Here is a 16,300-nt window from a genome sequence, read left to right on the forward strand (position 1 = left end):
AGGAATATGAAAGCTGGAGGGGGCTGGAAGCACAGGAGGCCTTGGGTTTTCCACAGAAGTCTTTATTACAGTGTAAATCCAAGCTCAGGCCTCCCCTGGGCCCCATGCAAAGCCCCAGCGTTGGGGCTAGTGGCGTCAAAAGAGACACCAAGCCCTCACGGCGCCTCCAGCGGTGGGGTCACGGAAGTGCAGGGCGTGCGCCCTATCTAGGCAACTACAAGTCCCAGCAGGCCCCGTGGCCAAGGTGCCTCGCTTTCCTTGGACTCCTAGAGCAGAGCCTCTTGGGAAATGTAGTCCTGGTCGCTCAGGCAATTTGCGCAAACTCCCTGGTGTGAGTGATCCTGACACCCACTGGGAAATGGCTCGGGCTGAGGCTGGGAGAGGGCAGGGATGGAAGGGAGATGGAAGAGGGCAGAGGGCTACACGGGGTGGGAGCAGGCGTCCCGCAGGCAGAGACACCTCTTTCATTCGGCTTTGGCTTTGGGTCCGGAGACTGCAGCTGCTACCGAGGCAAGGGCTCCGGTCCCTGGGATCTTAGCTCGGATCCTGAGTGAGAAACAGGTGGAGTCAAGGGGTGGGGCAAGAGAGGATAATTCTGAGAACTAAAGGGAAAACTGAAGAAGGAACTTAGGGCCCAAACCATCCCCAGCCCTCCACCTACTGGCCTGCGATGGAATTGTCTCTTACCTTTTAGGAAGGAGATATTCAACCCCAGGAGATTTAGGTATAAGGAATATGGGGGCGGGGGCGCAAAGGGAGCAAGGGGAACGGTCCCCAAGTTTCCCCATTCCCCATCCCATCCATCTCCACCACATGCACTTACTTAGCTTTGATGTGGCTCAACTGATTGGTCACCAATCCCACATACTGATCAATCTGGGCCTGGGGGGATGAAGAAGAGGGGTGAAAGGAGAGATTGGAGGGGGCTCTTCTCCCTAATTCATTAAGGTGGCTGCTTCCTCCCCCCCGCCTCAAATCAGGAGTTTGGGGGAGCGGCCTACCGTGCCACCTTCAACTCTAAACCTAATAAAATACCCTTGGAAGTCAGAAGTCCAAGTTGAAGTGTCAAACTGATTGGACCGTACTCTGTGTAGGAAGGGATGATGGGTAGACACAAGAATTTGCCAGTGAGTTTGTGTCCTGGGCACTATTGTTAATCTTTGAGATGTGTGTATGTGTGTGTGTTTAGGGACAGTATAAGAGCAGAGGGCATTAGTGTTGCTTGTCAAGTCCCTGAGTGGATTGATTTAAATACTAGTTTAATTCACAACATTAGCTGACTTTGTGAGTCTTAGTGATTCCAGCATGTGAGGGAGTTAGTTAGGACTATATCCCTGGCAGGGATGGGCATCACTGGGCTCTCAGCTGTGCTGGAGAATGTCAAAATGGAATGCAGTCCATCTGTCTATCTCTGGATAGGAGGTATGTCAGTTGGCCCTGGTTCTGTCAGTGTTCTGGGTAACAGACATCCCACCTGATTTAACTGAAATGTCAGTCCCTCGCAGTTTCAGGGAGTGAGGGCATCAGTCAGTCCACCTGATTGGCTGAGATGGGTGCCAGTCAGACCCAGGCTATGTGTAGGGATAGACGGCATCAGTCTGTCTGTGTGTCTGCAAATGGAATATGTGTTTGTCAGTCCCTGGTGGTATCACAGGGACAGAGGGTATCAGGCTGTCAGGAGGAGGCATTCATCTGTCTGCCTGTTTCTAGCTAGGATGAGTGTTGTTTGGCCTCCTGCTGTGTCAGGGAGAGAAGACACCAGTCAGGCTCCTTCTCCGGAGTTAGGACATGTCAAGGCAGGCCTTGCATCATTGTTGGGGAGGAGCATCGGTGAGTCCACTTGCCTTGGGTTGGGATACATCAGCTAGATCCTGGCTCTGCCACTGGCTCTGTCATGGGACACCAATCAAAATGCCTGTCTCTGACTATTGAAATGTATTAGGTAGGCTCTAGCTGCATGGAGGAAGGGCAGTAGGCAGACCACCTGTGCCTGGCATGTGTCAGATCCTGACTGTCGGGGTAGGAACACCAGCTGGTCCTCTCTTCTCTGGCTGGGACATTTGTCATCGACCCTGGCTGTTGGGGGGCAGGGGGCGATCAGACAAGTTGTGTTTGGTTGGGGTACTGCCAACTGAAGGCCTGTCACACTCACCTGGTGCTGTCGATATAGCAGAGGGACTGTGAATACACCGATCACTCCTGCAGGCACAGAGATGGGGGGTCAGGGTCCTCCCCGGAGATTAACAGTTCCATTCATAACCCTGTCCCCCCCAAGCCCCAGCGCCCCACCTCCCCACCCTGCCCTCCACAGCCTTCCCAGCTCACCCAGAATGAGAAGAGTCAAACCATTGAAGACGGCACCCACGAAGGTCAAGATGTAGAAGAGAAGGGCCAGCTGAGGGTGAGGGTGAGGGTCAGCAGAGCCTACAGGGTGCACCCCAGGCTGGGAACTCACACAGCAATGGCCCTCCTCCCCCTCCACCCCACCAGGGGCAGGCAGGTGAATGCTGGGGACCCAGGAGGGAGGTGGGGGTGCTTCAGGGCACCTTGAGGGAGTCCACGAGGTCTTCTACCAGAAAGAAATGCCGCAGCTGTATGGCCGCAGAGACAACACGGGAGGCAATCTGCTGGGACAAGCGTTCAGTCTGCTCCTGAGTCAGGGTCAGGTCCACGTCCAGGTAGGCCCTGAGAGAACAGAGATGTGTGAGGCAACTCAGCAGGTGGAGGGGGCCCAGGCTGAGGGGATGCCCAAGACAAGGACAAGAAATGAGGGTTGGGGAGGAGGCCAGGTGTAGAGGGGTAGGGTGGAGGTCAGGGTCAGGAGATGGGATCAAGGATTAAGGATCAGAGGTTAGGGTCAGAGGTCAGGGCTGGAAGCTAAGGGTCAGAGTTCGGTTTAATGTCAGGATATCAGGTTGGAGTTAGGAACAGGAAGAGGATGGGTTGGGGCCCGAGTGAGAAGTCAGTGCCTGATCTGAGGTCATGGGTCAGCTCTGGGGTCTGGACAGAGATAAGGGGTGGGGGGCTGGGCCGGGGCTTCTCACTGGAAGGGGTTGGCGCCGTCCCCCCGGTGCACGGCCTGCAGCACTTTTCGGTAAACCCTGAGAGAGATGGTGCCGCAGAGCAGCAACAGGGCCACGTGGGCCGCCACGGACACGATGCTAAAGTGCAGGAGGCTTAGCAGGGAGACCATGAGGCATGTGAAGACCACTCCTGACGTCTTCGCGTCCTTCCAGTGCAGCAGGTCCACCACTGTGGAGGGAGGGGGCGGCGATCAGGCTGGGGTATGGAGCTGCCCTGGCTGACCTCTTGACCTCGTATTTCCTGTCTCGGGGCTGAACCATGACCTCTTGACACACCTGTGGGAGCCTTAACCCAATTTCCAGATTTTTATTTGTCTTCTTTTATTCCATGCTTGGGCTTTCCTGGTGACTCAGACAGTAAAGAATCTGCCTGCCAGGTGGAAGACCCAGATTCGATCCCTGGGTCAGGAAGATCCCTTAGAGAAGGGAAAGGCTACCCACTCCAGTATTCTTGCCTCAAGAATCCCGTGGACAGAGGAGCCTAGCCGGCTACAGTCCATGGGGTCACAAAGAGTCAGACATGACTGACTGACTAACACTTTCATTCCACGCATGCCTCCTGGAAAACCCAAGTTAACTGTCTAGCAAGTCCCCACAAGCTTACTCCTTATTATGTGTGAACAGAAGTTTGGGTGAAAAAAATCATTCTTCTGCATCATGTATATCTCACTCTACTTTTTCTCCTAGAATTCTCTTCTGGTCAACTGGAACAGCTGTTAATTCATTCTTTTTAAGGGCTACACAATATTCCATGGTGTAGCTACACCATTATTCATTTTATTCAACCACGTATCTATTGCCAGGCCATTTCTTTTGTTTCCTCCCCCCATCCCCTTCCTAGACAGTACTGCAAACAACAGCCTCCTGTAGATATTCTTACCTCCAGGAGGTTCTGTTTCTGAGATACAATCCCAGGGGTCAAATCGCAGGGGGGACTAGTTTTGTATTTTCAAGTATCATAAATTTTATTGGATTGCTTACAAACAAGAGTTAACAATCCTTTTTTCTGTGAAATGAAAGTGACCTTTTCCCAGCATCCTACCCAGCAATGGGTTATTGTTCTTTTTATTTTATGTACCCTGAGGGGTATAAAGTAACATCTCCCTGAAACCCTACCAACACATATATCTAAGTCCTAAGTGTATTAATGACATCATTCTCCTTCCTAGGCTCTAACTCAAATTTCTAACTCACCTCCCAAGCCCAGCCTAAGCTTTGATCAGTGGCCTTTGGACTCCAACCCTCATCTCACTCATCTTAACTTTTAACAGCTCTCCCTATAATCGGCTCCCCTTTGAGCCCTGAACTGAGAGCCTGATACCCTGCCATCTATTTCTGGACAGTTTCCATCCTACCACCCTTACTGCAATCAAACTGACCCATCCCAACCAGTCCCCCTCAGAGTCTGACTCTCCTCACTTCTGCATCCTCCCTGTACACATCCTCCCATCTACTGTAACTAGGGTAGGTCTCCCCTCAACCCCTCCCCTGCAGGCTCCCCAAGGCCTGGGCCATTGGGTGGGGGAGGGGCCGGGTCGTCTGAGGCGGGGGCTAAGTTTAGGCACGCTGAGGGGAGGGAGCCTCTCCCGCAGCTGTGCTGGCCTGTCCGGCTACTGAGTGACAGCGCCGCCTGGACCAGAGGCAGGGGGAGGGGGCCTCGCTGCTCTCGGGCCCCAAAGCTCCGGCTGGAGAGAGAGGGGACCCCACACTCCCACCACGCCCTCCCTAGGTACCCCCACAGCCCCTCAGCCCCAGCCTGCATTTCTGGGGAATCTGGGACCAAGAGGAAACATTCCCCCAGAGTTGAGGGCGACAAAAGGGAATCTGGGGCCCTTTCCACGGTCCCCCAGCCCTCGCGTCCCAGCGCCCCAGCCCGCCCCGAAAGCCCACCTTTACTCCCCATCTCGGCTCCTCCGAGTGAGAGGCTACAGACACCGCTGCTTCTCAGGGATTTTGCCCACTTCAGTGGAACCGGGAGGGAGGGAATAGGGGGCGGGGCCCCCTTTGTACCCAGCCAATGGCTCTCCATAGAGGTGGGAACTATTCCAAAACGGTGTGGCTCTCTTTGTAAACAGCCGAAAGCAGGAATGTCTACAACCAATCTATAGGAACCGTTCATGGAGACTGAGCATACTTTAAGGCAAGGCGGGTATATTTACAATTTGCCAATGCTAGTGGTCAGGGAAGAGGAAAGGTTTTAAAAGGCTCTGAGTTTACTTTTACGAGCCGGGTGGCCACATTCAAAAGAGCCTTTTCAGGGATTTGGCCTATCCAAAATCAGCCTCCAGGGGGAGCACTACAAAAGAGGGATTTTTTTTTTTTTTTTTTTAGCAATTAGCCAATCCCAATCCTAAACCCTCAGTGGGAGGGCTAATTTCTCGAGTGGGAGGGGCAGCTATTTAAAAAGAGGCAATGGCAATCTTAGGTAACGGGACTTTTTTTAAGGCTAGAGTTTATAATGTCCTGCCAAAAGGAATACCTCCTCCGTTTCTCCACTCTCCGCTCCTTCGCGAGTTTGGTGCCTTTAAATATCAATCCTCCACCCTCCCAGTGGTCCAAAGTAGCACTTTCCCTCTCGGAGATTACCTAGAACTTGCGATTCCAATGTGAATTCTGATTGGTCCGTGCTAGCGAGGCACTGTCCCGTGATTGGCTCCCGCTCCAGCTGCCCCCAGGGCTCTTCCTCCTTCTCGTCCGGCAAGGGCTCATTCAGCCAAGAGTTCGAATCCCGGGATCGAGGTGGGGATGGGGTGGGGGTCTGGGGGATCCCAGAGACAGGGCTGGGCTGTGGAGTAAAGACTTCCAGCGGCGAGGACTGAACGAATGCGAGTGGTAGGTCCAATTCTGGTGAGTTAGAGAGAGAAGGCTGTGAGCTTTCGCTTTGGAGGTGCCCTAAGGAAAGAAACCACCCACCCCTTGTGGCTTCAGTCTCAGCACCTCAGACATCTCACCTTTCCCAGCCTCTCCAGCCACTGATCCTTCGGGCTCCTCGTCTTCCAGTGGAGTGGAGCTACTGGTGGCAGAGTCCTCCCCAGTCCCTGCTCCCCGGGTCGCCCAGCCCAGTTGATCCAGCTGCAGCCCCAGGTCCTCTGGGGGGCGCTCAGCTGGAGGGGCAGAACTGGGGTCACCTCGACGCCCGGGCTCCGGGGATTGGCTCAGGCTGGGGATGCTTTCCAAGCTGTCGCCCAGGCCAGGCTGAGGGGGCGGATCTCGCGGCTCCGAGACTGAGCGGCCCTGGGGCCGTGGGCGGCGAGCGGCTGAATCCCTGCGAGCCCCAGAGCCCACCACACCGTCGAAGGCGATGTAGGAGAAGGTCAGCTCCCGCGGAGTGCCCCAGTCCTGCGACGTGGTCTCCTCCTCGTCGTCCTCCGAGAATTCCCGGGCTGTATGCAGCTCCCGAAAATCCGAATCATCGTTCCCTCCTGCCACGAGCAAAGGAGGGCATGAGCTCCTCTGACGAAGACCCTAACCCACTCCCCTTAATCCCTTGGCCCAGCTGTGAGCCCCCTTCAAGTTCCACCCTCACATCCTCCCTCTTTGTTTACCTTCTGTGGAGTCAGGGGTAGATGAAGCTGTAGACGGAGCTTCTTCTGCAAGAGGAAAATATCGAGGACCCTTAGAAGTTTAGACTGCCTGAGTTACAGTAGTGAGCCAGTCCTGGAAACTTGTCTGAATTAAGGAATCTTAGAATTTTCATCACAGGACCTTTAGAACATTCTGTATACAAACTGTAAAACCTTCCTATCCCTGTTATCTGAAGCTCAGTCTTGGAAGTTCAAATCCAGGAATCTTGATCTTAGAGTCTTCAAGCGTTGCTTCACTCGTGTCTGACTCTTTGCGATCCCATGGACTGTAGTCTGCCAGGCTCTTTTGTCCATGGGATTCTCCAGACAAGAACACTGAAGTGGGTTGCTGTGCCCTATTCCAGCGGATCTTCCCAACCCAGGAATCAAAACCGTGTCTCTTATGTTTCCTGCATTGGCAAACGGGTCCTTTACCAACAGCGCCACCTGGGAAACCCTTCAGGATTTTAGGAGGCTTTTAGGAGGTTTCAATTCATTAATTCTTTCAACAACCATTATTTGAGTGCTTAATAAATTCCAGCCACTATTTTAGATCCTGAAGATACAACTGTAAACAAAGCCCCTAGTCTTATAGAGCTTACACTCTATAGAGGAGATAGACACAAACAATTAAACTTATGGTGTTGGGTGCTAAGTGTATGGAGAAAAATCAAAGTAAGGGAAGAGAAAATAAGGGGATGCTATTTCAGACAGGTTGGTGAGGAAGACTCCTTGGATGACATCTGAGAAGAAATCTGAATGATGTGATGAAGCCATGAGAATATCTAGGGAAGAGTCTTCCAGGCAGAGGGAAAAGCCAGTACAAAGGCCCTGAGGCAAGCACTAAGCTTTGCATATTTGAGGAACAGAGAAGTATGCAGATATGACTGGAACAGAGTGACTGATGGGAAGATGATGGGAGATGAGAGCAGAGAGGTAAGGTGGGGGTGGGGTGGGGAGAAGACGAAGGGCCTTCCTTTGTAAGCCCAGGTAGGGACAAGATCTTAGAATGTAGGGATGATACGCTAAAACGTTGAAATAACAAATTCTTAGAATCTTGGCATCTGGACTCCCAAGACATACAAGTGGCTAGGTCAGTGTTGAAATCCCCAGTTCTCAGAACCTCGGGGGTGTGAGACAGAGAATGTTAGACGAGGACCGTTAGAGCTCTGGGCTCAGAAATCATGAGGCTTAGACAAGGCTTAATTTCAATTATGGAATTCAGCCTCTCAGAGCTAGCTTGGGGCTTTGCCTACAGGAGATGCTCAATACCTTTTGGAAATTGAAATCGCATACCCCCCGCCCCCACCTCATTTCCTCAGATGGGGAATAGGAGACCAGGAATGAAAGACCTGGAGGGGTAAAAACAGCTAAGGATCCAGGAGTCCTAGCCCTAACCCAGAGATTGGCTGTTTCCTGGGGACAGGGGATTGGACACTTCGGGTGAGCCCAGAGCTGCCTCTGATTCTGGGCAGAAAACGGAGGTGGGATGCGAAGATGGGTGATGCGGGGGAGGGGGAATCAGACCCCTCTTCTCCATCCTGACTCTACCCCTCCCCGCAGGCTGCGGCCAGCACCAGGGCGAGGGGACAGCTCCTGGAGAGCGTCCTCATGCCGGGCGGAGCCCCGCCGCACATTCAAGCGCCCAGCGCGCCCCCCGTCGGCTATCTCAGTGCCCCCAACCTCTGCTCAGTCTCACTCAGATTCTCCGGGTCAAGTCGCCCCCACCGTTGCTAGAACATGGGGGAGGGCAGATCTTCCTTTGTCTCCTTCACCTCCTCCCCTATCTCGGCTCTCCCACGGCCCAGGTCGGAGGGGAAACCGAAGAGGAGCCCACCCGGGCCTCTGGGCCCCACACCAGGCCTGAGCCTCCCCCTACTCACTGCAGTGGGCGAAGACCGGCAGGACCTGCCCCATGGCCCCCCTCGGGCCTGCATCGGGACCCCCGCCCACTCCGGCCACGCCGCCTTGGGCCTGGGGCCGCGAGCGCTCATCTCCGCCGCGCCCAGGACGCCGCCGCCGCCGCCGCCATCCTCGCCGCCTCCTCCTGCCGGGCCGCTCCAGCAGTCGTCGCCGCCGCCGCCGCCGCCGCCCTCAGTTCGGCTTGGCAGGGGCGGGCGGGGCCGCTGGCGGGGGGGCACTGCAGCGCGAGGGCAAGGGGCGGGGCCACAGACCGGGGGGAGGAACCTGAGGGAGGGCGAGGGGGCGGGGAAAAGCGCGGGAGGATGGAGGGGTGTGGTCTTTCTAATAGAGGGGCGGAACTAGGGCGGTAGGCTACTGGTCGAGAAGTCTTGGAAGGCGGTCTGAACGGCGGGATCTAGCGAGAGGAGGGCGGGGCCTTTAGTGGGAGTGAAGTGGGGGCCGAGGGTGGGGTGAGGGGCTCAGCGAGATAAGGATGCAGGAGCCTAGGCGGAGAGGATGGAGGCGTGGAACTCAGACCCTGTTCTGGTGGAGCTAGAGGTGTCAGTGAAGGGAGGGTACAAAGATTCTACCGCTGGGAGGTAAAGGTACGAGCTGAGAACCTCAATGGGAGTGGGAAAGGGGGCGGGAAGAAACTACTTGGAAACTTTTGAGACAAGGGGAGGAGCTCAGACTTGAAGGGCCTTAAACTAATTTAGAATTATTCAGAGTTGGGCGGAGTCAGTCCGAGACAGATGAGCTAGAGGCGTGGCCTAGGGAGAATAAGGCAGAACAAAACAAGGGAGATGGTGTGGCTCAGAAGGGGAGCGCAATCTGGAGTGAGGGGGCGGGGCCTGTAGCTAAGAGGCGGAGCTAGAGTCCAGTTGGGGATAGCAAATATTTGGAGCCACTGTATGTATGAATGGATGGGCGGGACCTGGAAGAGAAGCGACTGAAACCCGAGAGCGAGAGGTAGAAATAAAAAAGTTAAGAGTTGAAAGCTTTTGAAACCCAGGATGGGACCACTGATATGGGAGAAGATTGGACAGAGCAGGGCTGGGTACCCGAAGCCGAGTGTTGTGTTGAGAATACAGATTCTAGAAATCGTTTCCCGATAATATTGTTTACTTCTATGACTCTGTTTCCTCTTCGGTAAACTGGAGATGATGATGTAAAATTATGTTTAGCTGTGGTCAGTGCTAGATTGGCACTATTGTCATTTTCCTCTGATCCAAACCCAAAGCCTCGCTTTGAAGATGCTGAAGAGGGAAGCCCTAAGAGTTCAACCCTTTCTAGTGACTTGAGTGCAAGTCAAGGGCATAGGAAGGAGATTTAGGTGGTTTAAAATGTCACAAGGCAGGGGATTAGTGGGCGGGTGGGGCGGGGATGGTTAGCAGGTGCAGAGGGTGGAGTCTTCCTGATCCCCAGGCCGAAGGATGGCGGCCCTTGCCCGCCTGCTGGAACGTCTCCTTTGGCCAGCCCGCAAGGAAGAGGAGGCGGAGGAAGAAGAGGAGGGATGCAGGTCTCCCAACCGGCCTCAGTCCCTCCTAGAAGCGCCGCGTTGCGCCCAGCGGCCGCACGGGGGTGCGGCGGCGGCGTGGGGTCTGCGCTTCGGGGCTAGCGCAGTGCAGGGCTGGCGCGCACACATGGAGGATGCTCATTGCGCTTGCCTTGCGCTACCTGGGCTGCCCCCGGGCTGGGCTTTCTTCGCAGTCCTCGACGGCCACGGCGGGGCAAGAGCCGCCCTCTTCGGCGCGCGCCACCTGAAGGGCCAAGTACTTGAGGCTCTAGGCCCGGAGCCCAGCGAGCCCCAGGGAGTGTGCGAAGCACTGCGCCGCGCCTTTCTGAGCGCAGACGCGCGCCTGCGTGCTCTCTGGCCCCGCGGCGAGCCGGGGGGCTCCACCGCTGTGGCGTTACTGGTTTCCCCGCGCTTTCTGTACCTGGCGCACTGCGGTGACTCTCGCGCGGTGCTAAGTCGCGCCGGCGCCGTGGCCTTCAGCACCGAGGACCATCGGCCCCTCCGTCCCCGAGAACGTGAACGCATCCATGACGCGGGTGGCACCATCAGCCGTCGGCGCCTCGAGGGCTCTTTGGCAGTGTCCAGAGCACTGGGAGACTTTGCCTACAAAGAGGCTCCAGGAAGGCCCCCAGAACAGCAACTCGTTTCCGCGGAGCCTGAGGTGACCGCCCTGGCACGCCAAGCGGAGGACGAGTTCATGCTCTTGGCTTCTGATGGCGTGTGGGACGCGATGTCCGGGTCTGCCCTAGCGGGACTGGTGGCATCGCGCCTCTGTTTGGGCTTGGCCCCGGAGCTTCTCTGCGCGCAGCTGTTGGACACGTGTCTTTGCAAGGTCCTGGGGGCGGGGCTTGAGGTCTTTGAGGGAAGAACCTAAGGACTTAGGGAAGAGGAGCTTTGATAGAGAGGCTAAAGTAAAACTAGAGGATGGGTGGGGCTCCATTAGGGGGCGGGGCCTGCAGGAACGGGGCAGGGTCAAAAGATGCAGAGGGCGGAGACTGAGGGAAGACTGGAGACAAGATGGGATGGACAGATACTCGGAAGGATTTAAGAGAAATGGCGTGGTCTTTTGGAATGGGACAGCTCTTAGGGCTTTCCAGGTGGTTCAGTGGTAAAGAATTCACCTGCAATATAGGAGATGGGGGAGACACAGGTTCGATTCGTGGGTTGGGAAGATCCACTGACGTAGGAAATGCCAACCCACTCCAGTATTCTTGCCGGGAAAATTCCACGGACAGAGGAGCCTGGTGGGTCACGGTCCATGGGGTCGCAAAGAATCGGATACGACTGAAGCGACTAAACACAACCGCTTAGGCCTAGAGGTGGGTACTGAGGTGTGATTAGTGGCAGAAGGAAGAGCAGCTAAACAGCAAAGTGCGAAGAGCTTTGGAAAAGAGAAGTTGTCGTTGCTGTAGCTCAGTCATGTCCAGCTCTGCGACCCCATGAACAGCAGCACACCAGGCTTCCCTGTCCATCACTATCTCCGGGAGTTTGCTCAAACCCATTTCCATTGAGTCGGTGATGCCGTCCAACCATCTCATCCTCTGTTGCCCACTTCCCCTCCTGCCCTCAATCTTTCCCAGCATCAGGGTCTTTTCCAATGAGCCGGCTCTTCGCATCAGGTGGCCAAAATGGTTCTCCTTGATAGGGTGGGCTAGGACAGCAAGAGAGGGCGTGGCCTAAGCAATTGGTCTTCGTGAGAGGCTTGCTTTAGAGTGGCAGAAGGGTGGGACTTTCGAGAAATGTGCATAACCAGATTGGGAAGGGGGCACTAGAACAAGGGTAATGTTCGGAAACTGCTGCCCAAGGCATAGAGCCCTGTGCTGGGGCTCTCACACGTGTTCCACCAGGCTCTCTTTCCTCCACCTTCTCCAGGGCAGCCTGGACAACATGACCTGCCTCCTGGTCTGCTTTCCGGGGGCTCCCAGACCTTGTGAGGAGGCCATCAGGAAGGAGGTACTGCTCGATGCAGCCCTGGGACGCAGAGTTGCAGGTGAGCGGTGTTGGGAGTCCAGCAGAAGGGGTTGTCTGCCAGCCGAGCACCCCCAGAATTCTTGTCTCTTTCTCAGAGCTGTGTGCTTCTGCCTCAGAGCCCCCCAGCTTGAACACAGTTTTCAGGACTCTGGCCTCTGAGGACATCCCGGATTTACCTCCTGGGGGAGGACTCTACTGCAAGTGAGTTGGGGTAAGGTAGGTTGGAATGGGAGAGTTGCTGGCCGGAGGAGGATGCCCTCCTGAAGGCCTTCCTTTGCTCTCTAGGGCCACAGTCATCGCTGAAGCTTATTCTCAGTTCTGCCAGGCCTCAAGACAGCGCTGCGTGGTAAGGACCCTGTATTCTTGAACGTTTTCATAGAAGCATGTAATTCAGGCCCCCACCCGATTCCTTTAAGTGATGGGGCAATTGCAGCCAGAGTGGATTTGCCAGATATATCAATAAATTCTCACACCTGTTCCTGAAGAACTGTGATAGGTGTGTGTGGGAAGGTGGGGGGTGGGATCGGAAGCAGAAGCAGAGAAGAGATTGTGCTTCTTCTCCAAGAAATATGCCTCTGACTTTGCTCCATCATTGGGAAAGACCCTGAAGTTGGGAAAGATTGAGGGCAGGAGGAGAAGGGGGCAACATAAGATGAGATGGTTGGATGGCATCACCGACTCAATGGACATGAGTTTGAGCAAACTCCCGGAGATAGTGAAGGAGGTGGAAGTCTTGCCTGCTGCAGCCTATGGGGTCACAAAGAATGGGACATGACTTAGCCACTGAACAACAACATTGCTCTGTGAAGCGCCATCATCCCAAGCACCACCCCCTCCATCCAGGAATAAGGCAGAAAAATTCACGGAACGTTGATGACCAACCTGATTGCACTGCGGAGACTACCAGGACATCTCTGAGGGTGGTCTAGGTCTTAGAGGACAGAGGTTGTGGATTGGGCCCAGATACCCCATTTGGGGGGCTTCCCTAGTGGTTCAGACAGTAAAGAATCTGCCTGCAATGCAGGAGACTTGGGTTCGATCCCTGGGTCGAGAAGATCCCCTGGAGAAGGGAATGGCTACCCACTCTAGTACTCTTGCCTGGAAAATTCCATGGACAGAAGAGCCTGGTGGACAACAGTCCGTGGGATCACAAAGCTTATTTGAAGATGTCCAAGGAGGTGGTGGGTGAAGCCATATAAACTAAGGTACAGGGTGGAGGTCTGGAAGGAAATATGAGAATGGAAACTGGAAGGCCTTTGCAGGGCAGAGAAGGGAGCTGGGTTATTTATTACTCTTTGGCGGGGGGTATGGATAATTTCTTAGCAGCAGAAAGGAGAACTTAGTAAGGATTCTTTTGATTTGTGAGTGCCAGAAACCTCATTCAAACTGCGAATACAAAGCAGAGAATTTACTGGTCCGTGTAATTGAAGAGTTCAGGGACTTAAGGCATGACTGCATCCAGTTGTCAAATGATGTCATGCGGTTAGTTTTATTTTCTCTGAGTTGGCTTCATTTCCTGGCAGGGTCTCCACATGAGGTGGCACAGAGTTTCTGCTCCAGGCTTACGTCCCAGGAACCTAACATCCCCAGTGGGGAGAGCAGGCGTTTCCCAGTAGGGGGCAGCCGCGGTTCCAGAGCTGCTTCTCATTGGCCACACTGGGTCAAGTGCCCGACCAGTGTCCGTGTCTCTGATTGGCCAGGCTGGGGTCACAGGTCCATCCCTTAGTGCCTGCCTTGGGGTCCCCTCGCCCTAAAACAAAGGGGTTGAAGAGATGAGGAATGTTGGTTCCTCAAAGGAAAAAATAGGAACGGAGCATTCAGAACACCAGGGAGTAAATACCGAGAGGCAAGAAGGGGTTCCTATTCACCGTCTTCCACGTTTTGTTTTTACAGAAGGGGCAGAAAGGGCCTGAGGAACCCACTGGCGCCCTTTCAGTCTCTGCCTTGCACTTGGAGGCTTAACAGCTGTCATCCTTTGAGGACCCTCTGCCCAGCAGGGACCTCAGCGGAATTAAGGAAGAGAACTCCCCTTCCCCAGTTATGAGACCAGCGGAAGGAAGAGAAGCTGATGGAGGAACCCCAGAATGTTTATTTCCCTTTTTCCTACTTCCCTCTCATAAGACGTCTTATGAGAGAGGGGAAATTCCACCCACCAGCTAGACCGAAAAAAAAAAAAAAAATCCAAACCCCCAAACCAAATGTCTAATAATTAGAGCTGACTGGACTCTGAAAAACACCCAGTTCAATAACCTTCTCTTTGCTTCCTATTTTTCATCTATTTGGCAGGAAGGTTGGGGAAAGTTTTTATGATTAAATTTTAATTACATAATTCAAAATATATTTTTGGGAAAAAAAACAAAAAAACATATGCATTATTTGCTCAGTCATTTGGCAAATATGTATGGGGCACCTACTGTGGACAAAAGGCCCTGCTCATAGCCATCAACCTGGCAGACCCACTGAAGTTCCTCCCCCTGGAACTTCCTAGTGGGGGGCGTGGGGGGGTGGGGGAACAGCAAACAAGGGAACCCATAACAAGGTCATCTCAGACACTGACAAGGGTCTTAAAAAAAAAAAAAGGAGATGGGGGATTGATTAAGAAAACGTCTAGGAGAGCTATGTTGGTTTTTTTACATTGCTATCTATGAGTAGTAAGTTCACTTGGTTTGAAATTCACAGGGCACAAAATGGTATACAATGACAAGGCCCCACCCATAGTCATCATTCCATTTTCCACCTGGGGATGGTTGCTTTAGACAGGGGGGTCTGTGAACACCTCTGAGGAGGGGACAGCTGAGTAGAAACGTATCAGAGAACTAGTCAGCCACGCAAAAACCCCTCGGGGCAGAAGGAACAGCTAGTGTGAAAGCCTAGAGGAAAGATTGAACTTGACATTTTCTTTTTTTCTTTATTTTTTAAAATTTTGCTTGCACTGGGTCTTCAATGCTGCCCAGGGGCTTCCTCTAGTTGACAGCAGTGAGCGAGGGGTTCTGTGGTTTCGGGAGCTTGGGATCTAGGGCACGCCGGCTTCAGTAGTTGAGGCATATGGGCTCAGCAGTTGAGCTCAGAGGCTCTAGAGCACTGGGCTCAGTAGTTGTGGCGCATGGGCTTTGTTGCCCTGAGGGCATGTGGAAATCTTCCCCGACCCTGTCTCCAGCATTGGCAGGTGGATTCTTAACCACTGGACCAGCAGGGAATTCCCAGACTTGGCATTTTCGAGATGAGGCTTGAGATTATGATCATCAAACTCTCCATGATGCCATTCACTGTCCTATTGGTAATCCCTGCAATGAGTTTGGAGTGGATTTTTCGAGACCTTTTATTGGACAAGTACACACACGTATATGGTACCTTAAAGTGTTTCCTTGATTTTTACTCATACCCTATGTATCATTTGGTAATTTGTTTCCTTTTACTCAATAAAGTGTTAGAGCCTTCTTTCATGCCACTTGCACACACCTCATTCTTTTTAGCTGCCTCTCAGCACTTCAAATGAGATATGGAATGGTTTCAACACCCATCATCCTCTTGATGGCTATTTAGGTTGTTTCCAGTTTCTTACCCTTGCATTGCTGCTGCCATAAAGATTCTTGATCAGACTCCTGTGTACACATGCAAGAGTTTCTCTAGTGCAGGGGTCTCACCACCTGTTTTGTACAGCACTTGAGCTAAGAATGATTTTTACATTTTTAAAGGGTTGTAAAAAATACATAAAAGAGGCTCTATGTCTAATATACTTAAAATATTTACTATTTGGGCTTTATTTATTTGGCTGCTCTGGGTCTTACTTGCAGCACCAGCGATCTAGTTCCCTGACCAGGGATGGAACCCGGGCTCCCTACTTGTGGTCTCAGCCTCTGGACCACCAGGGAAGTCCCTATTTGGATCTTTACCAAAAAATTTGCCGACTATAGTGCAAGTGGCACACAGAAGCACCACTTTCCCATTTCACAGATGGGAAAGCTGAGACCCAGAGAGGAGAAAGGACTTGCCCATGGTCACAAAGAACTGGGGTTCTCAAGTCTGTCCCCAAACGACTCACAGCCTGAGGAGACACAAAGAGAAATAATTATAACCTACAGTGGATCAGGGTTTAAGGCCTTCCACTGTGGGGTAGGGGAGAAGGAAATGGCAACCCACTCCAGTATTCTTGCTTAGAGAATCCTGTGGACGGAGGAGCCTGGTGGGCTGCCGTCTATGGGGTCGCAGAGAGTCGGACACGACTGAAGCGACTTAGCAGCAGCAATAGCAGCAGTGTACGGTAG

At 53.4% G+C, this 16,300-nt stretch overlaps 2 protein-coding genes across 7 annotated transcripts; one reads left to right on the forward strand and one right to left on the reverse strand.

Moving 5' to 3' along the window:
* Nucleotides 1-46: 46 nt before the first annotated feature.
* RTN2 (reticulon 2) lies at nt 47-8,747 on the reverse strand. Of its 4 annotated transcripts, XM_086353140.1 has the most exons (11): nt 8,530-8,718; nt 6,629-6,673; nt 6,035-6,505; nt 5,649-5,927; nt 4,974-5,185; nt 3,045-3,252; nt 2,547-2,685; nt 2,326-2,395; nt 2,153-2,199; nt 824-882; nt 47-546 (listed from the first exon to the last, which is right to left on the reverse strand). In XM_086353140.1, exons 5-11 carry the CDS (start codon nt 5,110-5,112, stop codon nt 465-467), a joined length of 744 nt encoding a protein of 247 aa, XP_086209266.1. In that variant the 5' UTR covers nt 5,113-5,185; nt 5,649-5,927; nt 6,035-6,505; nt 6,629-6,673; nt 8,530-8,718; the 3' UTR covers nt 47-464. The 4 variants fall into 4 exon arrangements, with proteins under 4 accessions (XP_086209266.1, XP_086209263.1, XP_086209265.1 ...); XM_086353137.1 differs by lacking the exon at nt 4,974-5,185 and having other exon boundaries at nt 5,670-5,927; nt 8,530-8,747; XM_086353138.1 differs by lacking the exons at nt 47-546; nt 824-882; nt 4,974-5,185 and adding an exon at nt 1,474-1,610 and having other exon boundaries at nt 5,670-5,927; nt 8,530-8,747.
* Nucleotides 8,748-9,655: 908 nt separating this feature from the next.
* On the forward strand, nt 9,656-15,483 carry PPM1N (protein phosphatase, Mg2+/Mn2+ dependent 1N (putative)). 3 transcript variants are annotated; one of them, XM_086353141.1, is made up of 5 exons: nt 9,656-10,896; nt 11,937-12,054; nt 12,131-12,236; nt 12,321-12,381; nt 13,929-15,483. In XM_086353141.1, the coding sequence occupies exons 1-5, from the start codon at nt 9,982-9,984 to the stop codon at nt 13,995-13,997; spliced, it is 1,269 nt and encodes a 422-aa protein (XP_086209267.1). In that variant the 5' UTR covers nt 9,656-9,981; the 3' UTR covers nt 13,998-15,483. The 3 variants fall into 3 exon arrangements, with proteins under 3 accessions (XP_086209267.1, XP_086209268.1, XP_086209269.1); XM_086353142.1 differs by having other exon boundaries at nt 12,152-12,236; XM_086353143.1 differs by having other exon boundaries at nt 9,656-10,725.
* Nucleotides 15,484-16,300: the final 817 nt, after the last annotated feature.

Source organism: Bos grunniens, chromosome 18 (assembly GCF_055505025.1).
Source record: "Bos grunniens cultivar Pamir isolate PY7600 chromosome 18, Bosgru_T2T1.0, whole genome shotgun sequence".
Taxonomy (NCBI): Eukaryota; Metazoa; Chordata; class Mammalia; order Artiodactyla; family Bovidae; genus Bos; species Bos grunniens.